Source organism: Diplotaxodon limnothrissa, linkage group LG1, assembly GCF_057381915.1.
Source record: "Diplotaxodon limnothrissa isolate DT_005_m linkage group LG1, D_limnothrissa_male_GT1.1, whole genome shotgun sequence".
In the NCBI taxonomy this organism is placed as follows: domain Eukaryota; kingdom Metazoa; phylum Chordata; class Actinopteri; order Cichliformes; family Cichlidae; genus Diplotaxodon; species Diplotaxodon limnothrissa.
The window spans coordinates 32636522-32655959 of NC_140596.1; the positions used below are offsets into that span (position 1 = coordinate 32636522).

The window sequence follows — 19438 nt, forward strand, 5'->3', positions numbered from 1 at the left end:
CTAGCGACAAGGTGAGATGGAGGCAGATGATTCACTGTGGCAACCCCTAAAAGTGCAACTGAAAGAAGAAAATCCTTTCCATACATTTGAGCAGCCTGTGTTTGGCTCATTTGAGTAAACCTGGTATTCATATATAACATTTGGAAACAGAACACTGGTTAGACATAACTTAATGTCCTTATTAATTTTGCATCAACAATGTGGATTCTTAATTCATTGATATTTAAAGTTAACTATTTGGTTAAAATAAATTTGGCTAGAAATGTTTTATTATTTTCCTAACTAACAATTTATCTGATATTCAGCAGCATATTTTCCATCATTTATCCATTAATTTTAGCTATCGATTTGGTACTTTTAGATAGTGATTTAATTCACAACATTCAGCTGAGCTATCTTTTTAGCTACCTAATTTTAAGCTAACAAATACTTCTGGTAGCTTGCTTCCCAGGTTTCATGAATCACTGCAGATATTTACTTTTATAATTGGAATTTAAAAGTTTGGCTTTTTCAATCTATTTTGCATGTACACATTGGGGAAAGCAGGAAAACCTGCTGGAAACCCTGACGTAGCCTGTCAATGGTTGGGGTCAGTGGCTTTAGAGAACAAGGATTCAGTGTCAGTGTCTTTTTTTGCTCTGCATGCTGCTAATAATCATTTTACTTTAGCTAAAAAAAACCAAAGTTTTTACCCTCTTGTGGAAACACAGTGTAAGCTATAGTGTTCCCAGCTTTTATGTTTGCTGCTGGGCCTATACTGTGTCTTCTTTTTAATGTTGGCTTCATCCTAATCGGTCGACTCAAAGTATCTGCAAGTAAAGCTGTACTTTCCAGTGTTACATAATGCGCACAAGCTGGCACTTTTAAATATGGTTTTGAATCAATATTATTGACTCATGATTTCTCAGTTTCTCCAACTCAAAGCCTCACCCTCTTTATTCAACCTTATGTGTGGTCTTAAAGGGCCAAAGGGAAAAAAAGATTTTCAGCTTACTGAAATAGAACTCAGGAACAAACAAAGTTGTCTGTAAGGTCCACCACACTGCTTAAAACACCAGCTACACAACATCCTTACATGTCTGTTTCTTGTAAATGCCAGCAAGCAGCTTCTTCCTTCAAAGCATCCATAATTAGGGGGCATTGCCTGTGTGTATAATTCACAGCAGACTTCAAAACCTTGTAAAGCAAACATGGAAGGCAACTTTGTTTTGAAGCACGTGGCAATATATTGTGCATTCCCCCATTGTTATACTGCTACAGCAACATTGTGGGGTGTGCTAAACACCACAAACTCTCAGGACCTCCTGGATGGGGATCCATGGGGATCCCCTGCGACATAATGAATGGTGTAAGCTCACTTTCATGTCAGTAACTACTAGAAGAAAACAACAACAATGGGAGGGACCCAGTGCTCAAAGGACCAGCTGTTGCAGCAACACTGTACTTCAAACACAACTTCTTTATTTAAGAAGACTCGACGCAATCCATTAAGTATGTTGTTTTTCAGATTAGTATTTGACACAGAAGTCTACTAGTGCTGCCTGCAGTCTTATCCATCAAAGTATTACATCTGGCCACATATCTTAAAGATATACAAGAATAGATTTTTTTTGCTGCTCTATTTATATAAACAATGAATACATAATAGATGTTCAGTAATAAAGATATTGGCACTCACAGTATTTACTTACCTCTAAAAACACTGTACATTTTCAAAGACTACAGGAGGCTTTGCATTTTTAACCATGTCACAACCTTTAGCATCGCGACAGCAAAGAATTGTGCAAAGTCTGCTAGCCTATAAACAAAAACATACATCAGATACATATGTAAACATTATTTTTGGTTTTGCCAGAAACACTCGTCTGAAGCACAAACTAAGAGCGACATAAACACATAACCTTGTAATGTTGCTGCTAATCTATTTAAATTTTGGTGTCAAAGTCAAACCAAATAGATGGCATTGAGCGCAGGGTAAGGATTCTGCTCCAAAACTCACTCTGAGAGAGAACCGAACGAGTGTTGGAAAACTCAAACTAAGACCTGTGTTTTGAAAAAGGATTTTTCCTTTTGTCACTCTTGTGATTGGCTGACTCCTATACAAAGCCATTGTTTCACACGCATAACCCCACACATACACACATGCAGAAAGCCGTGACAGGTAAACGCAGATCACTAACCAATAAAAAGACAAAAAGAGACATTTCTGGTACACTCACTTGCAGAGAGACAGTATTGGAGTAACATTAAGGCGATGTATTATCTACTGTAAAACATTACTTCATATTGAATCATTTTAGATATTCTACTAACATTTTGTATTGTAAGGATAGAGTATACAAAGTTATCAAAGTACAACAGTGCACACAGAATTGTCACCATGCTGTTTATCCTATTAATATCTGGATGCTTTAACTAAACCTGGATTGTGTTACTGGAATTTTTTTACATCATGTTTTTACATCAGTTGGATGAAGCACTTTGATTTGTTTGGTATTTGGATGATTCTGAGAGAAATAGACCAAATTTAGGAATGTCTTAACTGTCCCCCCGCCCCCAGAAATGGTATCACAGTATTGTTGGATTATGTTGCATAAGATGAAAAAGATTGTTCCTTTTTTCATATGAATATTTAAAGATTGTTTCCTACTCATATTTCTTGTTTATTTTAACAAAAGCTTTACTATGCCAGAGACAGTCCAAAAGACTTTTTCTAAAATAATAATAATAAGAAGAACAGATTAACTCTATCTGTACCTTACAAATGGAGATAGCTACATTTTAGGTTAGGGTAGGTTCATTTTTTTATATTCCTTCAAAAAGAAATTCTACCATTACTGCAGTGTATGCAGTGCCAAGTTAATGTCCCCCATACTGCGTTTTTAGTTTCGAACCGACTTAATTGGAATATGAAGCCAACATAAAAAAAAAAACAGAAAAAGAAAAAAAAAAGAGTCAAAGTTCCCCCCTAAAACACATTTGTTTCCTCCCTGAGATTTTGCAATGCCAATTATGATATTGCACTTTTTAAATTTTTTTTATTTATTAATTTGTTGGCTTGAAATCTTTAGAGATATGTTAAAAATACAAATACAAATAAACGGGGCACACGCACCCAAAATTATCTTCATCTACAGAACATTTTAGTGAGGAAAATATTTGTTAGTTCAGGAGAACTGATCCTTTATGCTCTGGCTTTATGCCCCTGGTATGTAATTTTCTCTCTGCCTCTGTCTCTTGGTCAAGCGCAACTATTATAATAATAATAACAACAATAATAATAATAAAAGAAAAATGTGGTGCTGCATTAATGAGATGATTAGGGACTATTTTCACTCAGAACTTGAGGTACTCGTTCTTCAGTCTGCTCAGTCTCGTGCCGTGGCTGCGGATGATCAAAGACAGGAGCTCGTGCTTGTCCTTCAGGCCCAGAGAAATGTCCAACGTCTCCTTCAGGACGTCCCGCGTGTGCACTATCATGTTAAGAAAGTCGTCATTGAGCCGGTGCTCCTCCTTCAGCTCACTCTCCTGGCTCTGTTTGAATTTCACCTCGAGCTCCAGCAGAGATTTCTCCGAGTTTGTAAACGCCTCGTTTATCTGGGTTGTCTCCCTCCGCAAATACTTCCCGTAGCTGTCCTCTCCGTCCAGGTCGTACGAGATGCTTTTCCCGATCCCCTCCAGCACCCTGGCAGAGTCCTCGATCTGCCTCTTGATGATAGTGAAATCATCCCGTATGACGGCGTCCTGGTCCTCGCCGAGGCTGCACTTTCGCTCGTCTTTCATTTTAAAAAGCATCTGGCACTTCTCCGGGTCGTCGTTGTCCTCGTAGTCGCCGTCCGGCACGAAATAATGATGGAAAGTACCATTAGACATCTCCGGATGTAAAGGTCCCTGGTAAAAGCCTCCATACACCGACAGTGATAACCCGGCAAAGAGGAGCAAGTGAAAAACAGCCATGATGCCCACTTGTCCCAAATATACTCACAAATAGGAAATAAATAAGTTTAAAAATGATGTATTCGAAAAAATATGAGCCCGGTTGTCTATTAAATCCCAAACCGGCAGAAAACCACAAACATTTCAGTTAGTTTTAAAGTCCAAAGTGCGCAGTTGGTTGAAACTTTCTCGCAACCCTCTCTGATATTCTTCTGGGTCCGAGCAGATGAAGTGGCGTAAGTTGTTTTCCACCTCTCGTCCTTTAACGGAGCCTGCCAACTCCCATCACTGTCGGCGAGCACGAAGGCGATGTATGAAAGTTTGTTTCAGCAGTTGTACTCCCGGCTTTAGTCTGGTGCCTCAAACGCAACATCTGGAAGTCTCAAGTGCCGCGCTTCGGTTTTTGGCTAATAATACCTCTGTGCTACTCTCAAATTACAGCCCCTCCGTCACTTAAAAGGCTGCATTCAGTCTGCACCAGGCTGCTACCAGCAAGGCCAAAGCTGTTAAAGCCCCATCGAAACCAAGAAAGACCAAGTTTGTGTGAATTCACATAACCGTGACCAGCTGGCAGAAAAGGTTCAACAAGTTATTACCCTACCGAGAAATATAAGCTACACAAGACCACATGTAAACATGAAATGCAATCGGCCCTATAATTATAGTGAATATAACCAGGTAGTGGCCTGGTTTTATAAAATCTGTTTTTTAATACCTGACGTGAAGTGTGGCAGACATATAATTTCTGTGGTAGTATTGCATAATATAAAGATGACGTGGACACAAACAGCATTACGTATGTATGTAGAACAGGAAAAACGTATCTGATTTCATTACAGTTTGCAGGATTGTTTTCTTACACCTTACATCCAAGTCACTGCATTTCATGGCAGAATAGTGCATTGGCTCAAGTCTATGTGGAGACGCTGGTATAGCTTTTTTCAGTTTTTAATCTCGTTTTTGTGTTGTCTGATGTTTTATTTCTCTGGACTGTGAGACTGGAATAAATAGAGACTGATATGCTGCCTATGAACAGTCATAGTAATTCGTGTAGCTTAATTTTTAAAGTTACTGTACATACAGTAATCGATACATTTGCCTTTAAGCCATGGTTACTAGTTACTTTTTTATATGCAAAACATTAAATATTCTCATAAATTATGTCATAAACTGTTATAGACCCAATGCTATCCAAGGTTCCTGCAATTTGTTCCCCATAAATACGCTACATTAAAACGGTCCTTAAGGGTTTAGGCATCATTATTGATTTGCTAGGGTTAATGGTGAGATAATGGTCTGCTGCTGTGGACTTTTACTCAAGTTCTGCAGTTTGCAAACAATAGTGGAAATGCCATTTTAAAGTTAGAAGTTAAGAAAATTGATAGATGACTTAAGTTTTTTTTCTTTTTATAGTATGCTATTTCCATTTCCCAAACAACAGCATTTCAGAAAATCTGGGATGGTGTGTAAAATGTAAGTCAAACACTTCCATAAGTCTTTGTCTTTGTTCGTCCTACTATCCACTAAAGCAAATTAAGCTAAATGTAAATATGTTGCTGTCTTCTCTGGGCCAAAGCTCATTTAAAAAGGACTGACATTGTCCTGGTGTCAGACAAATTTGAAAGTGTTTTTGGGAAAACAGATGCTGTAGCTCCTGAACTAAAGAGGAGAGGGACCAACTAGCTTGCTATCAGCACTCAGTTCAAAAACCTGCATGTGTTCATATCTTCTTCTTGCACATCTGGAAATGCACCATCAGTGAAAGACCAGTTTTAGATTTAGAATTTTACATATGTTCCCATCCAGATGTCTTTTTCAGAGAAAGCACATTTCAGCAAGACAGTGATACATCTACTACAACACCATGACTTTGTCTGAGGAGTGTCCAGGTGCTGAAATGGTTTGCCTATTGTCCACACCTTTCACCGATTGAAAAAAACAAACAAACAATGCCACATCATAAAACACAAAATACAATAATGAAGGCCTTTGACTTCCTCCCAAACTGTTGTTAAAAGTAGATGGGATGCTACCGAGTGGTAAGCACTGCCCTGTCCCAACCTTTTTGAGATGTGCTCCTGCCATCAAATTCAAATATTAGTTCATTATTTTCTTAAAATGGCACATTTTCTCAGTTCAAACATTTGATGTGTTTTCTGTGTTCTACAATGAATAAAACACAGTTTTATAAGATTTGCAATCAGTTTGTATTTACATTTTGCACGGCATGAACTTTTTTGGACTTGGGTTGTACTTCTTCCACCAACCTGATAATGTAGAATCTTCATTGTAAAAGAAAACCATTTTAACCTTCACTTTGCTTCTGCCAAATATTGCATTATTTGTTTAATATAGTAGGGTGGTTTGATCCTTGACTCTTTGAACCAAAATGTGGCCTCGGGTAAGATACTGAACCCCCACAATATGCCGCTGATCCATCAGCCAGTGTGTGTGATAGGATTGCTGCTCTATAAAAAGAGACTTGTGTGACCGGGTTAAATGTGGCTTGTAGTTTAAAGCCCTCTAAGAGGATGATAAGACTAGAAATGTACTGTATTTGGCTAATGCAGTCCACATTAATGTAAAAAACTCAGATCTGTAGCGCTGGCGGGACATAGAGAAGTCGAATCCAAGGAGTGTAAAAACATGTTTGCTAAGCAGGCTTTAACACAGTAGCCACCTGTCTTTGGGTCACTTACTGGTGTCAAATGACAGGCCGAGTCTAGTTCAAGCTAAGGGAGTGAAAATGCACGAGATAGTGAATGAGGAAAGAAAACTTTGTTTAGCTTTGACATGTAATTTGTTTTGATTTTTACAATTCTCATGCTCGTAACTACTGATTGTGAATTAAACCACAGCTGTGAAATATGTTTATAGTTTATAATATATATATAATTTTGTTTTTATATGTAATTCTATATCTCAAAGAGCAACATCTCAAGAGTGATCTAATTTGTCAAACCCACAATTCCGCTCAGCGTGTGGATATCTTTCCTGTTGAAACAGTGAACGTTACACCATCACCAACCTCAGAGGAATTTTGTTCTTCGCCACATGAGTGATTATTCGGGGTTGGGACCTGCATGAATTTAGCTCGAGAATGACACGTTTTGTTCGGTAAACACAATGTTAAAATGTTTATTTCTTTTTCGGTTGGTTGAATAAAAACATTGTGAGAAATATATTTATAAAAAAGGAAAGTCAATGGCTTTGTTACATAAGCCTTACATAAACCAAGGTCTGCAATGTGAATCAGTCAGATTTATGATGTGGACAAATACCTCACTCCTCATCCTGTCTGGATCTACCCTCGCTGACACGAGGAACTGAGAAAAGAGAGAATTTGATGTTTTCTCCCACCCAGTTCTTGCTTCCAGGTTTTCCATTATAAATTGTATCCCCCCACACCAGCATGAATAAGACACTGTGACAGCTTCTGACTGTCAATGCTCCCACTAATGTCCTGTATTTTTTATTTTTTTTTTAGCTAACAGTGGGCTCAGCTGTTTATGGGTGTTTGGGCATTCTGTGTTACTCTCCAGCAATCATCATTTAGCCTCCACCCTACTCAGAATACCCTATTTTAACAATACAGTGCCCGCTTACTTACAGATTTGCCACTACTGCTTTTGTTTTAGGTTTGAATGTGTTAGTGCAAAGCTATTTCCATCCTCTCTGCTGCTCATTGCATCTGGGTCGTGACAGCAGTAAGTGCAACCTTCACTTTTATGAGAAAACCTGCAGTGTCAACTCAATGTGCTGTCAAAGACCAGACAGGCCTTGAGATGCTTAACAGCGCCCATCCTGTGACATCATTCTGCAGAAGGGCTTTCTCTATGGTGTCAGGAAGAAAAGAAATGGAAAATGAAGTCACATTATGGGCTCAGGGTGTGATGCTGTTTTGGTTCAAAGCCTTTTGTGGCATGCATCTACATTAAATCATTTTCAAGAGGTGAAAAAGCCACCTACTCACATAGGACAATCTAATAAAAAAAAAGTGGGGAAAAAAACAGTGAGGAGGTTTTAGTGACCTCCCTCTTTCAGCACCACAGCTGCGACACAAAACACAAGCCAGATATTTCTGTCCTCCCAGTTCTCTGCAGCATGAGCTGCTGCAGTCTGTTTTTCTCCACTTTATTGTGGATATTGAATGAAAATTGAATTTAACAATACATAACAGCATTTAACAACCTTGTTTGTGATAAAGTGCCTCCAACTTTAAGTTAAATTGACCGAACTGGGATTAGATCCCAGCTTGGCAAGCTGCTTCCCAAACTGAGCTTGACTCGGGGTGATTCAGCAATCAGGCTCGGAGTGTTTCCTATGATTGCAAATAAGGCTTATTTTAAAGAAAATGGCACCGGGTTATTGGAGACCATGTTATGGGTGGTTATTGGATTGACTTCTTTCTTACCTAAGTTCCTGTAGGTAAAAATGAATATCATCAAGAGCAGAGCAAATTAAATTATGGGCGTTTGATCATGGTTCAGAAGAAAGGAAAAAGTGCAAAAAGGAGCTGGATGGCAGATGTGACACAGCAGGCAGAACAGGAGCAGATGGCTCAAAGACAAAAGCGACACTGAGCAATTTGGCAAAGACCTCGGGTTTGTGGGTAGGTATGTGTAATATAAAGTATATGTCTGATAAGGGAAAATAGGTAGACGAGTTAGACAATGACTGAATTGTTTTAACTTCCCTTTTTGCAAGCTCTCTGCTAAAAAGGAACAGCTTGCTTGCTTGCTGCACAGTTAAAGTCTATACAAATCTCCATTGATTAAACTAATCTAACTAATCAGGTTGGTTGGCAATCTTTTGTCCACTCCTTTTTTTATTATAAAAGTATATATTTACTAAGTTACAATATTGTGAAAAAAGCACTGAGGTATCCTATTAGAAATTTGTTGAAACTTTGCAAACATAAATGGAAATTTTATGAGGCAAAAACAGAGTTTGTAGAATTCTAAAAATCTTTGAAATCAGTATTTGGTTCAATTTATAAAATCATTATTTAGATAGCAACAACTCACAACCAAAGTTGCCTCCAGGTGCTTTATTTGGTACCAACTTTATTCTTTAACACAGCCAGAACTCTCTTAGGCAAATAGTTTCTTTATGTAGTCTTCAGGAATAGTTCTCCGGGATTCTTGAAGGTCATTCAAAGCTCTTCTTTGGATGTTTCTGCCTTTTGTTCTGTTTTTTGTCAAGACGATTCCACAATGCTTCAATAATGTTGAAATCCATTCTGTATTTTTCTATCCAGGTATACTTTTAGTGCATTGGCAGTGTGTTTGGGATTTTTGCCATGCTGAAAACAAAGCAGTGACAATCAGATGCTTTCCAGATGGCACCTTAGCTTTCTCTCCCTGTTTTACTTTCTTAAGAATGGCTTCTGGACAGCCACCGTTCCACTGAGACCACTTCTGATGACACTTCAGTAAAAAGCAGATGGATCCACTGAAGGGCCAGAAGCATCTCTCAGGTCCTGTGTCAGGTTTTCTTTGGAGTTTTTTCCCTGTCTCTTAAGGACATGACTTTGAGTTAATGTTCATCTGCTATGGATATTTTTTTTCAGGCCAGCTTCTTCTCAGATTTTTCGGGGGACACATTGCATAGCATGCATGCAATGTGTCGAAAATTGGCTATTTAGGAATCAGCTTTTTGGAAAAAGTACTATTTTAGGTCTGTCAAACTGAGTTAAATCTATTAAAAATGCCAACGATAACAAACTACAAATTGGAAGAACGTATGTGTTTTTGCTACAGGCTTCTAGTAACAAAGTGCCTAAAGATGAACTTTTTTTCTTTGCCAACTTGCTTGAATGATTCATAGGTCAGGTACAAGGTCTGGACTAGGAATGAGTGAAAAACCAGCCAGTGTCCAAAGAAAGACTTTGAACAATCTTCAGAAAACCTGAAACAAAGGGTGGCTCAAGACTTTTGCTCAACATTTTTTATTTCATATCTTATGCTTTAATTAACCTATCCCCACTAACTGCATGTTTTTGGACGGTGGGAGGAAGCCGGAGTACCCGGAGGGAACCCACGCAAACACGGGGAGAACATGCAAACTCCACACAGAAAGACCCCGGCCTGATGTTGGAATTGAACTCAGGACCATCTTGCTGTGCGGCAACAGTGCTAACCACCGTGCCACCATTAATGGGGACAGGTTAATTAATTAATTAACTGGATAATCCAAATTGTCACTAGGTATGAATGTGAGCGCAAATGGTTGTCTGTCCCTGTGTGTTGGCCCTGCGACAGACTGGCGACCTGTCCAGGGTGTACCCCGCCTCTCGCCCTATGACAGCTGGGATAGGCTCCAGCGCCCCCCGCAACCCTGAAAAGGATAAGCGGAAGCGAATGGATGGATGGATGGATGGATGGATCTTATGCTTTATATCATGAAGACAAGTCAATGTGATAATTGAGGCAGAAATAACCTTAAAATGCCTCACATCATATATCAAACGCATCCTCCGCAATTTGTGGTTTATTTAATCTACAAAATTTCTCTTCTTTCTCTCTGACCTGTCAGTGCTGCTTCTGTCCTGCATCTTTGCCTGACGTTTTAACCCAGGATCCACATGACGGTTAAGGAGGTTATCTGCTTTTTAGCCCCTCCAGACTCTTAGTTTCTCTTTATAACCTGTTTGTGGTGAATGTGGCGCCTAGAAGCCAAATCTAACTCTATTCTCATGCTAAAATAAATCCTTTCAAATGTGGGTCATCTGACTGATCTTCCTTTGACCACAAATGGATGCTATGATATCTTTAGGTAGGTATTTGAATCTTGTAAAAACACAAATAAAATACATGTACATAAAATTGCAGGTAAAATGCAGGAAATGCAGCCTGGCGAATTTGTGGTAATTCTGATATCAGACATCTGAACAATTTAAACATCTGGCAAAAGGTCTTGTCTTAAACTGTGGCACATTTTTCCAGCATTTGATCTGAGCACAACACACATTTGGACCATTCATGCAGCTCCTGACCTAAACCTTTTCACACAGTAGCTCACTTGTTTAAAAATTGTGTATAATGCTGCAACGAAATTCTGCCATACTTAGTCTCCTCCAATTAGACACAACTGAAAGTCTCCCATGAAATTGTTCTTGGCTGCACTTGTTACAACCTTGCTTACTTTGAGCCCTTATGCCATAGTTTGTTTCAAATTATATCCAGAAACGGAACCCCGTGGCATTCTTGTCTTTGGCTTGTATATCCACGAGCCAGAGAAATAATGACCCAACATATCCAGTGACTACAGGATGGTGGCACTCATATCATACATTATGGGGCCTTTAAAAGGTCTGTTTGTGCAGCAACTCAGTCTCTGTAAAACGTTCCACAAAGGGTAATTCCAATATTCATTCTTATCCTTTTTCATTATCAGCTGTTTCTGCTAGTCAGCAAATCTATTGTGTTTTCTGACAGATAGTACAGCAGGGAGACAGCTGAGCTTGAAGATGCATGGCCTTGTCTAAGAAGCCTCAAACTCAGTATCTGTAAAGCAAAAAGTCCCGAGTATCTGTAAAGTCGACAGTCCTATCACTTTGCGCTTTTTGGGCTCCCTCTGTTCTGGTGAGACGGAGCTAATGCACACGGTAAGTGTGATGTTACGTCACCGTACAGCTGTAAAACGTTTGCCAGCCCAGTCTTTTACATGGGTTTAATGGATTCTTTGGACTCTGTCCAACATGCACACCAGACACATGTTTTTACAATATGCAGAACATGTCATGATCTTTATTTCCATATGAACAGATGTGTTGGCAGAGAGATTCAGACAGAAGCAGTTAGACATTTCAGAAAGGCAACAACTGTAAATGCAGAGACTGTAAAATGCAACCAAACTGCTGTTTTTATGAACCCTCCACAGTTCGGTGGATTTCTTTCTGTCCAGCACATTGGTCTGGGATCTCTATGAAATTTTTAACAGCAACAGGTCGTAATGCCACTAATGTGGGGGAAAGATTCAAGGTTCCCAAACTTCACTAATAGATTGAAGCCCTGACTATTTTGTTTTTGGTAAAGTTGCAACTGGCAGAAATTGAGTAAAAAATGTAACAAGCCAGAATTTGAAAATAGACACACAACCTGCAGCTCTCCTGTCTCCAAGAGACTATATATGTAACTGATGGATCTATCTTCTGGATTGGAAAAGTGAATCCACTGCAGTAAAACTGCTTTGTGCCTAGTGGCTGGCAGGAGTGATTCCTTTGGTAATAAAAAAAAAAAGCAGTACAGTTATATATGGGGTGCATATAGGAAAATGACTATTTGGGGTCCTCTGATTTGTCTGATGTGATTATGGCTTGAATCACTAGTTTGAAGTCTTATTAAATACAACATGGTGTTTATTTTGTACATTCAAGCCCCCATTAAAGGCCAGAAAACCAATAACACAGAATATAATGTAGGTTTGGCCTGACAAGTTGCTGTATCATGACATGGCCTGAAAAGACTGGGAACACTCACCTGTTGCAGGCAGCGTTGGTCAAGTTACTTGAAAATAGTAATTAATTACTAATTACTGATTACTTCTCCAAGAAAGTTATCCAGTTACCTTACTGATGACTTATTTTCAAAATTAACTTTCAAAAGTAACTTTATTACTTTTTAAACATAGAGATACAACCTGTATACGTAATAAAGCAATAATAGACCTTCCAGCCCGATTCTATTTTTTTCTGCATATTTCATCAAGTCTCTTTTTACAAATTGCATATAAAATAAAAAGATCTTTTGTGTTTACACTCACTCTTTCAAATAACTGCAAGTAAAACACAGCAAAAAAAACCAAAACTATTTTCAGCTGTTTAGCAGGAGTGGGACCGGTGGAGGTTTGCCCAGTGTCGCAGCGGTCGTGTCAGTGGGGGGATCCAGTTGTTTCTCTGTGAATTTCACATTCCCATGCCGGGCGCTTGCTCAGATTTGAAGTTTAATTTTTTGCTGTAGAAAGAAGTTTTCTTCCCACACAGAGTGTACAGCGGACGCTAATGTTTTTGTCACATTTTACGGAATCAAACAAGTAATGCAAGTACTTCCAAGCTTTAAACGCTGCATGGTTGTACTCTCTCCCGCACTCCATACTATCCATTGATGTTTTCCATACGTCTGTTGCTGCGACAGACTTTGCACGCTCATACGTCACTGTCATGAGACACTCTCACAAACAAAATAAAGGTTTTGTAACACAGCGTGCTTACGCGAAAGCAACATTACTTTTTTGCAACATTAATCCCTTACTTTACTTGTTACTTGAAAAAAGTAATCAGATTACAGTAACACGTTGCCCATCCCTGGTTACAGACCACTTTTTTCTGAGGTCTAAGATCTGTAAACTGATCTTAGATTTAGAATCGGTGCAGGACGTAAGCTGAATGGTTGTTATGGATTTGTTTTATTCATTGGTTCCAAAAACACGTTCCCTCATCTCTAAGTCAACTTTGGTTTACGACTAAATACTTGTTGAGTATATAACTTGCCCATCAGTCCCATGTTTTCTTTTTGCCCATCCATCCATCTTCATAACCACTTGGTATATTAGGAGTAGAAGTGTGGAAGATGGGCCTTTCTCAGCTGTCACAGGGTAAAAGGACAGAACAGATCAGCAGTCTATCTAAGGACTAAAACATAGAGACAACCATTCACACTTGGGGTTTTCTGTAATTAGTAGTAAGCCAAAGATATATATGCATACTGTCTTTGCTCTTATTGAGTTGGACAGAGAATACATCAGCAATTCTCATTTGTTGGGTAACTTTTGCTGTTTTTGTAACTGCTGTTTGCATTAAGTTTATTCTCGCCTAATTTATTTCACTCCAATTTATTTGTTCTTCCTTTTTTCTTTCCTTTCCTCTCCCTTTTCCCCTTGTCACTTCCTGCTCCAGCAGCCTCGTTGCACCTTCCGTCTCCAACCCTAATGAAGTTATTTCTTCTCAGTCTGAGATAATGGCCCGAGAACAAATTTGTTTCTCTGCACACTCAGTGTCTGTGTCATTACAAAAGACGTCTCAAAATGGCTGGTAATTCAGTTTTTCTTTGCTAAATTCCATAATATATGTAATGCATTCTTTTTGCTGTGAATTGCGCTGTTTGTGTGCGAGAGAAAGGCTAACATGGATTTGCTTTTGATGCCATCCTCAGTGATGTTTTTAAGCTCTGTCCACACGAGCAAAGAGATGAGGCTGAACCCTACCCACGGGCAAAAAATGTACAGGCAGACAGGCAGACAGACAGACGGACAGAGGAAGATTACATTAATTAGTGTCTCTGAGGTATGTGCAGGATTAAAATAAGATGCTTCTCGGTATGTCATTTTGTTTTGGTGTTCATTAATTTTGAGCACAACATAATTAGTCCTAACACGATTTGTGATTGGTAATTGGATGTATCTGACATCTGTGAAGGTTCCTCTTGCATGATGTGGTGCCATTTCCATTTGTTGAATGTATTTTGATTTCTGTAATGTAACGTTGTCTTTAGCATTCTGATACCTGGACTCACTGAAATTCTTACCAACCTAAAATCAATGTGGAACTTCTGAAGCATTTTAAGATTCACAGGATGAAAAGTGTTTCTTCCTGCTTTTCACGGTCATTTTTCTTGATGTCAGATATTTGGATGTTTATTTGAAGTCTTAAAAAAATGATAGCCCACGAGTGCTTTTGCCTAAAAAGTTTCCAAGCTCTTGTCTGTTTCAAATCACGGTCTTCTTCCCTGCAGCCATTGGCAGGCTGCAGCTGTTGCTTTTCAGGCTGGCTCATATCCTTTGACTCACTATGTAAAACGAAGACAGTTGTGACTAATAGGCAGCAAAGCACAGACTTGTACTGGCACTATGTTCATGCACATGTGTGGCTTGATTGATCTTTTAGAAACAGGGAGTACTTAACCACACTGAACCTTGTGTGAACTGGTCTTTCACGCCAGAAAACAGCTGGATTTAGGACGCTGGGTGTTTCGTCATTATTTCTGTGGAGACTAATAAGAAATTAAATGCCTTCAGATTTCAGTATTTCCAGATAAACATGAAGGTTTCTGTTTGTGGTGATTTCTTTTCCAAGTGCCATATAACAGTCACTGGCAAACTATTTGATGCCAAAAATGATTCACTCCAAATAAAACGGGCAGTCAAACAGTCACTGGACTTCATGCTCCTTGGGATCATTGACCTCAGTCTGAGCACAAAGTAGCACAGTTTGTTTTTTAACACAAGTAAATAAAGATGTTTCTTTTCACTCGCAGTAGGTAGCTTAGTATTAAATCAAAACATTTTGGAAGTCTGGGTAAAATTGCTTTCTGGCAGTGACGTAGATAAGAAAATGAATCCCGTTCTCATGCTTGTAACAATGATGAAGCTTCACTGAGCAGCTGGTTAGCTTAGCATGTAGTTTGAAAGCAGGGGGACCAGCTTACATGGCTCTCTCGAATTGCACCAAAATCTGCTATAGTATATCCAGATAAATAAAAATGTAAAAATACCAATTCAATTATTTACTATTCCCTGTCTCTTGATTGCTCGCTAGGCAATCAGAGAAGTTGCTAGATACCAGCCAAGAAGGCTGACACAACCAGGCTCTATGTCAGCCAATGAGTTTTGGTGAGTTTCCACAATGTACTGTACATGTAAAATAGAAGTCACTGTGACATGTGGTCTAAAGCACAAACTGTTTCATTATCCTTTCTGTTGCTAATTTGGACCATAACTTTAAAAATTCCTATCACGGTGTATTCAGCAAGACAAAAAACTATTATGACCACGAACCAATCAGACTGAAACGACCTGTAAGGCCTTGAACGGGAGATTCACATCATGGATTTGCAGCAAGACAACCACAGCATATAATGCCAATATGGAACAAATTTTCAAAGGAATGTTTCAAACTATATCACGAAAAAGTAAGTAAGGCACTTCTGAAGGTGAAAGATCGTCAACCAAAAAGGTTGTAGTGATGGATTTGATTTTCTTTGATTTTGAGTAAAATGCAGCTGGAACATATATAAATATATATCCAAATAATTAATCATTAAAGACGACATCTTTGGAATAAACTAAATGTATGCCAATCAAGTACATTTCATCTATCTATCTATCCATATAATCTATATATATAATGTCATGGTCCCTGTGCCCTGGTTTCCTGCCACAGTTAAAGGTCATGCAGTAATTAGGGTTAGGTCAATTGGTGTTTCTACAATACCTGTGAACATGAGTGCATATGGTCTCTCTGTGACAGACTGCCGACCTGTCCAGTACTCTGACTCCCACCCTATCACATCTGGGATAGGGCCCAGCCTCCCTGCTACCCTGGTAAAGATAAGAGGATGGATGGAGTGGAAGTTAATATAAATCCATTAACATTTTATGTTAACCAGACTCTAGACGTTGTTGAACACTCTTAAAAAACAACACTTTTTAAATGAACTTAAAATAATCATGGAAAGGATTTCCACATTATTAAATGGCTTTCTATTGCGATTACGCATTTTTGTCGCAATTAAATTAAGTTGGACTCTACTGTAGTAAAACAGTTGATTCATCATTAATTAATCACGTTAGTCCAAATCAAGTACATTAAGTAGTAATAACAGAATTGCATCATGCTAAAATAAAGCAATTTAATTATGTGGAAATTCTTTCCATGTGTTTTTTATGTTCATTCAAAGAGTTATCTTTTTTGAGTGTATGCTGTGAAACAGCATTCTTCTTCTTGTGTCAGTTTCAATGTCAAATTGAACAATCTGTAAATATTGAGGTATTAACATCGGTTTGGCAGTCAGCATCCCCCAAGCCTCCAATAAAAGACATTGTTCCATGACATTTTTTTTTTAGATATCAGTTTTCAGATGACATGTTTTATTTTTTTGTGCTATTCATTTTGTTTTGCACCACTTACTAATTTTCCAAGTCCAGAAACAAAACCAATTTAAAGTCAATTACAAGACATAACACATAATTTGTACCTTATCTTCGGTTACATGACGAACAGTTATTACAAAAATAATTAATTTCATTTGCATTTTCATTACATCCCAATCCATACTTCAGCAGAGCAGCCTGCTTTATCTGCCGGGTGATGCTGGGTGGTTTTTCTTATGACGTATATACCAGAGAAACCCTGCTAAAAAAAAAGAAAATGAAACCAAGCAGCCAAATGAATGGAAAATGAATGCTTTTGATTTTTTTTTCCACCGTGCATAACAAACTCTAAATTGTACTCTAAATTTAATCAGACAAGTAAATTTCACCATAATTTCAAGATAAATCTGCTGAATTAACAGAGCCATGAAATAAATATCGGAGCATTTCAGAGCACAAACTCCACAACCCCCTTTGATTAAGAGATTTTGAATCTTGGCCGCTGTCAGAGGAATCCTGCGTCATGCCTTCCTCTGAGTGAACACAGCTTAATGCTCCTTGTACTCTTTCCAGCGGTGACTTGAGCTATTTCACCACACAGTTACTGCTATAAAAGATCCAAAAGTGACTGAATAGACCTTTGCAGAGACTTTGCATTAGAAAAAAACCCTTTCTAGGTAAATTCCCTTTGAGATAGTGTCATAATCATCATCCTCGCTTTAGCTATTAATTCTTATTATTCTAAAGGTAACATTTCTCCACATTTCTTTGAACAAATCTCTCACATATAGACAAATTTGCTCTATCAACAAACGAAACACAAACGTGTGTCCAATATGAATATATGCAAAGGTAGTAAAAATAGTTGAATAATCATAAAGACAACCTTTTATCAAAATATCCGTGAGACCTGAGATGTGACGTCTTTCTGTTTCATGCCCGGAGGCTGTAACGCCAGGAGAACTATGATCATAAAACGATAATACCTTGCATACGCAGTCAGGGGTGGCGTCATTTGGTGCACGTCTCATTCGATGGATAATGACTTCAGGGACTCTGTGGTATATGAACTTGGGAAGCATAAATAATGCACTGCTTGGTTCACAGCACAGGAAATTTGGAAACATAAACATAGAAGGAAGCCAGTAACTTCTGCTCATTTTTATGATGAAGCGCTGATGAAAACAGTTAGTGTTAAGAGCCGAAGTTCCTGGTAGCGGTTTTATGCTCACCGGCAGGACTGGCAAAGGTTTAATGTTGCAAAAGTTTCTAGGGCAGTTTCTCATTCGCTTTTGAAGCGTGTGTGCTCGAAACTGACGTCAGTTGTATAAGTGTTTGCAGTCGTTTTGTGGTGTGTGATGACTCTGCCTGTCACTGAGGGTTAAAAGTTATTGTTGATTAATAATCGTGTCAGACTTCTGCAGATATAGAGCCTTTATTCCACACTGCGGGTTAGCATCTGTGGAGTCAGCAGAGATTTTACTGTCAGTGTGCGGCTCCTCATTGAATTGAAGACGGGGATATACCGCAATTTTTCAGGCACAACAAATATATCTAGAAGCTGTGAAATACATCCCCTGAAAATTCAATAGCATTAATCTTGCATTATATTCATTATGCCAGTGATGGTAGCAAACAAATGGCACTCACTATTCTGCGCTAAAGGTGGACAGGCAGGTGCTTTTATCAAGTATTAGGCAGCATTGATGATGACTGGACTGCTGCTTTTGTTGTAAAAGTACTGGCTCTATATATTATTTATTTGTTTGTGTGTGTAGCCTTCTGCCAGGTGAAAGAGGCTGCACAATAAAAGCTCACACTGGCTTATCTTTTTGTACAGCTGAGCACAACATATTTGTAGTTTTTTATTTTTTTTTATTATAAATTATTGGCAATCTTTTCAAGGTACTGGAACACACATTTAAAAGAGAATTGCAAACTTTTTCAGCAAAGTCTGAAACTGTTTCCCATCTTAAATATATAAAGTGGGGAAATATGTATTTGGGCCACAATCAAAAAAAGGAAACATTTACAAAAGTCTAAGTAACAAAATAAAATAATTTCATGTTTCTATGGTGAACGTAATTAAATCGTGTAGAATCTGTATTAAATTCAACAACTTAATTTGTTCTTGTTGAGATGAGCTGATACAATCTAGTAAGAGTGGTTAGTTGCTGGACTCACAAAATTCACAAGATCACACGAGATTTCAAACCGCAGGAAAATCACTGGAGTCAGAAGAGGCAGACAACTGCATACACACCACGTGTATGCTATAGCTATTTATTGTGGTTTAACCCATCAAGGACAAAAACGTACAGAAAATTCTACATCAAGCCTTGTAATCATAACTTTCCTACTTTTGTTCAGCCTGGATTGATAGCTCGTGGTGTGGTGGTTAGTGCTGTTCCTTGGTTCAAATCCACAATCTGGCTAGTTTGCAGTGGGTTCTGGGTATTCTGGTTTCCTCCCACAATCAAAAATCATGCAGGTATTAGAGTTAGGTTAACTGGTGATTCTAAATTAAACCCTTTAGGTTTCTTGGCTGTTGCCTGGCAACTTAAATGTCGGCTCTGCCCACAGATTTTCTATAAGATCGAGGTCTAAAGACTGGCTAGGCTACTCCATGACC

General features: G+C 38.5%; 1 protein-coding gene across 1 annotated transcript; it reads right to left on the bottom strand.

Annotated features, from left to right (window-relative positions):
- Positions 1-2382: 2382 nt before the first annotated feature.
- Positions 2383-4289, bottom strand: fibinb (fin bud initiation factor b). The gene has a single exon (XM_085357385.1). It carries the CDS (start codon positions 3955-3957, stop codon positions 3337-3339), a length of 621 nt encoding a protein of 206 aa, XP_085213511.1. The 5' UTR covers positions 3958-4289; the 3' UTR covers positions 2383-3336.
- Between the last annotated feature and the right edge of the window lie 15149 nt (positions 4290-19438).

Coding starts and splice junctions, on each gene's coding strand:
- fibinb (XM_085357385.1), bottom strand. CDS start 3,957: ATGGCTGTTTTTCACTTGCTCCTCTTTGCCGGGTTATCACTGTCGGTG.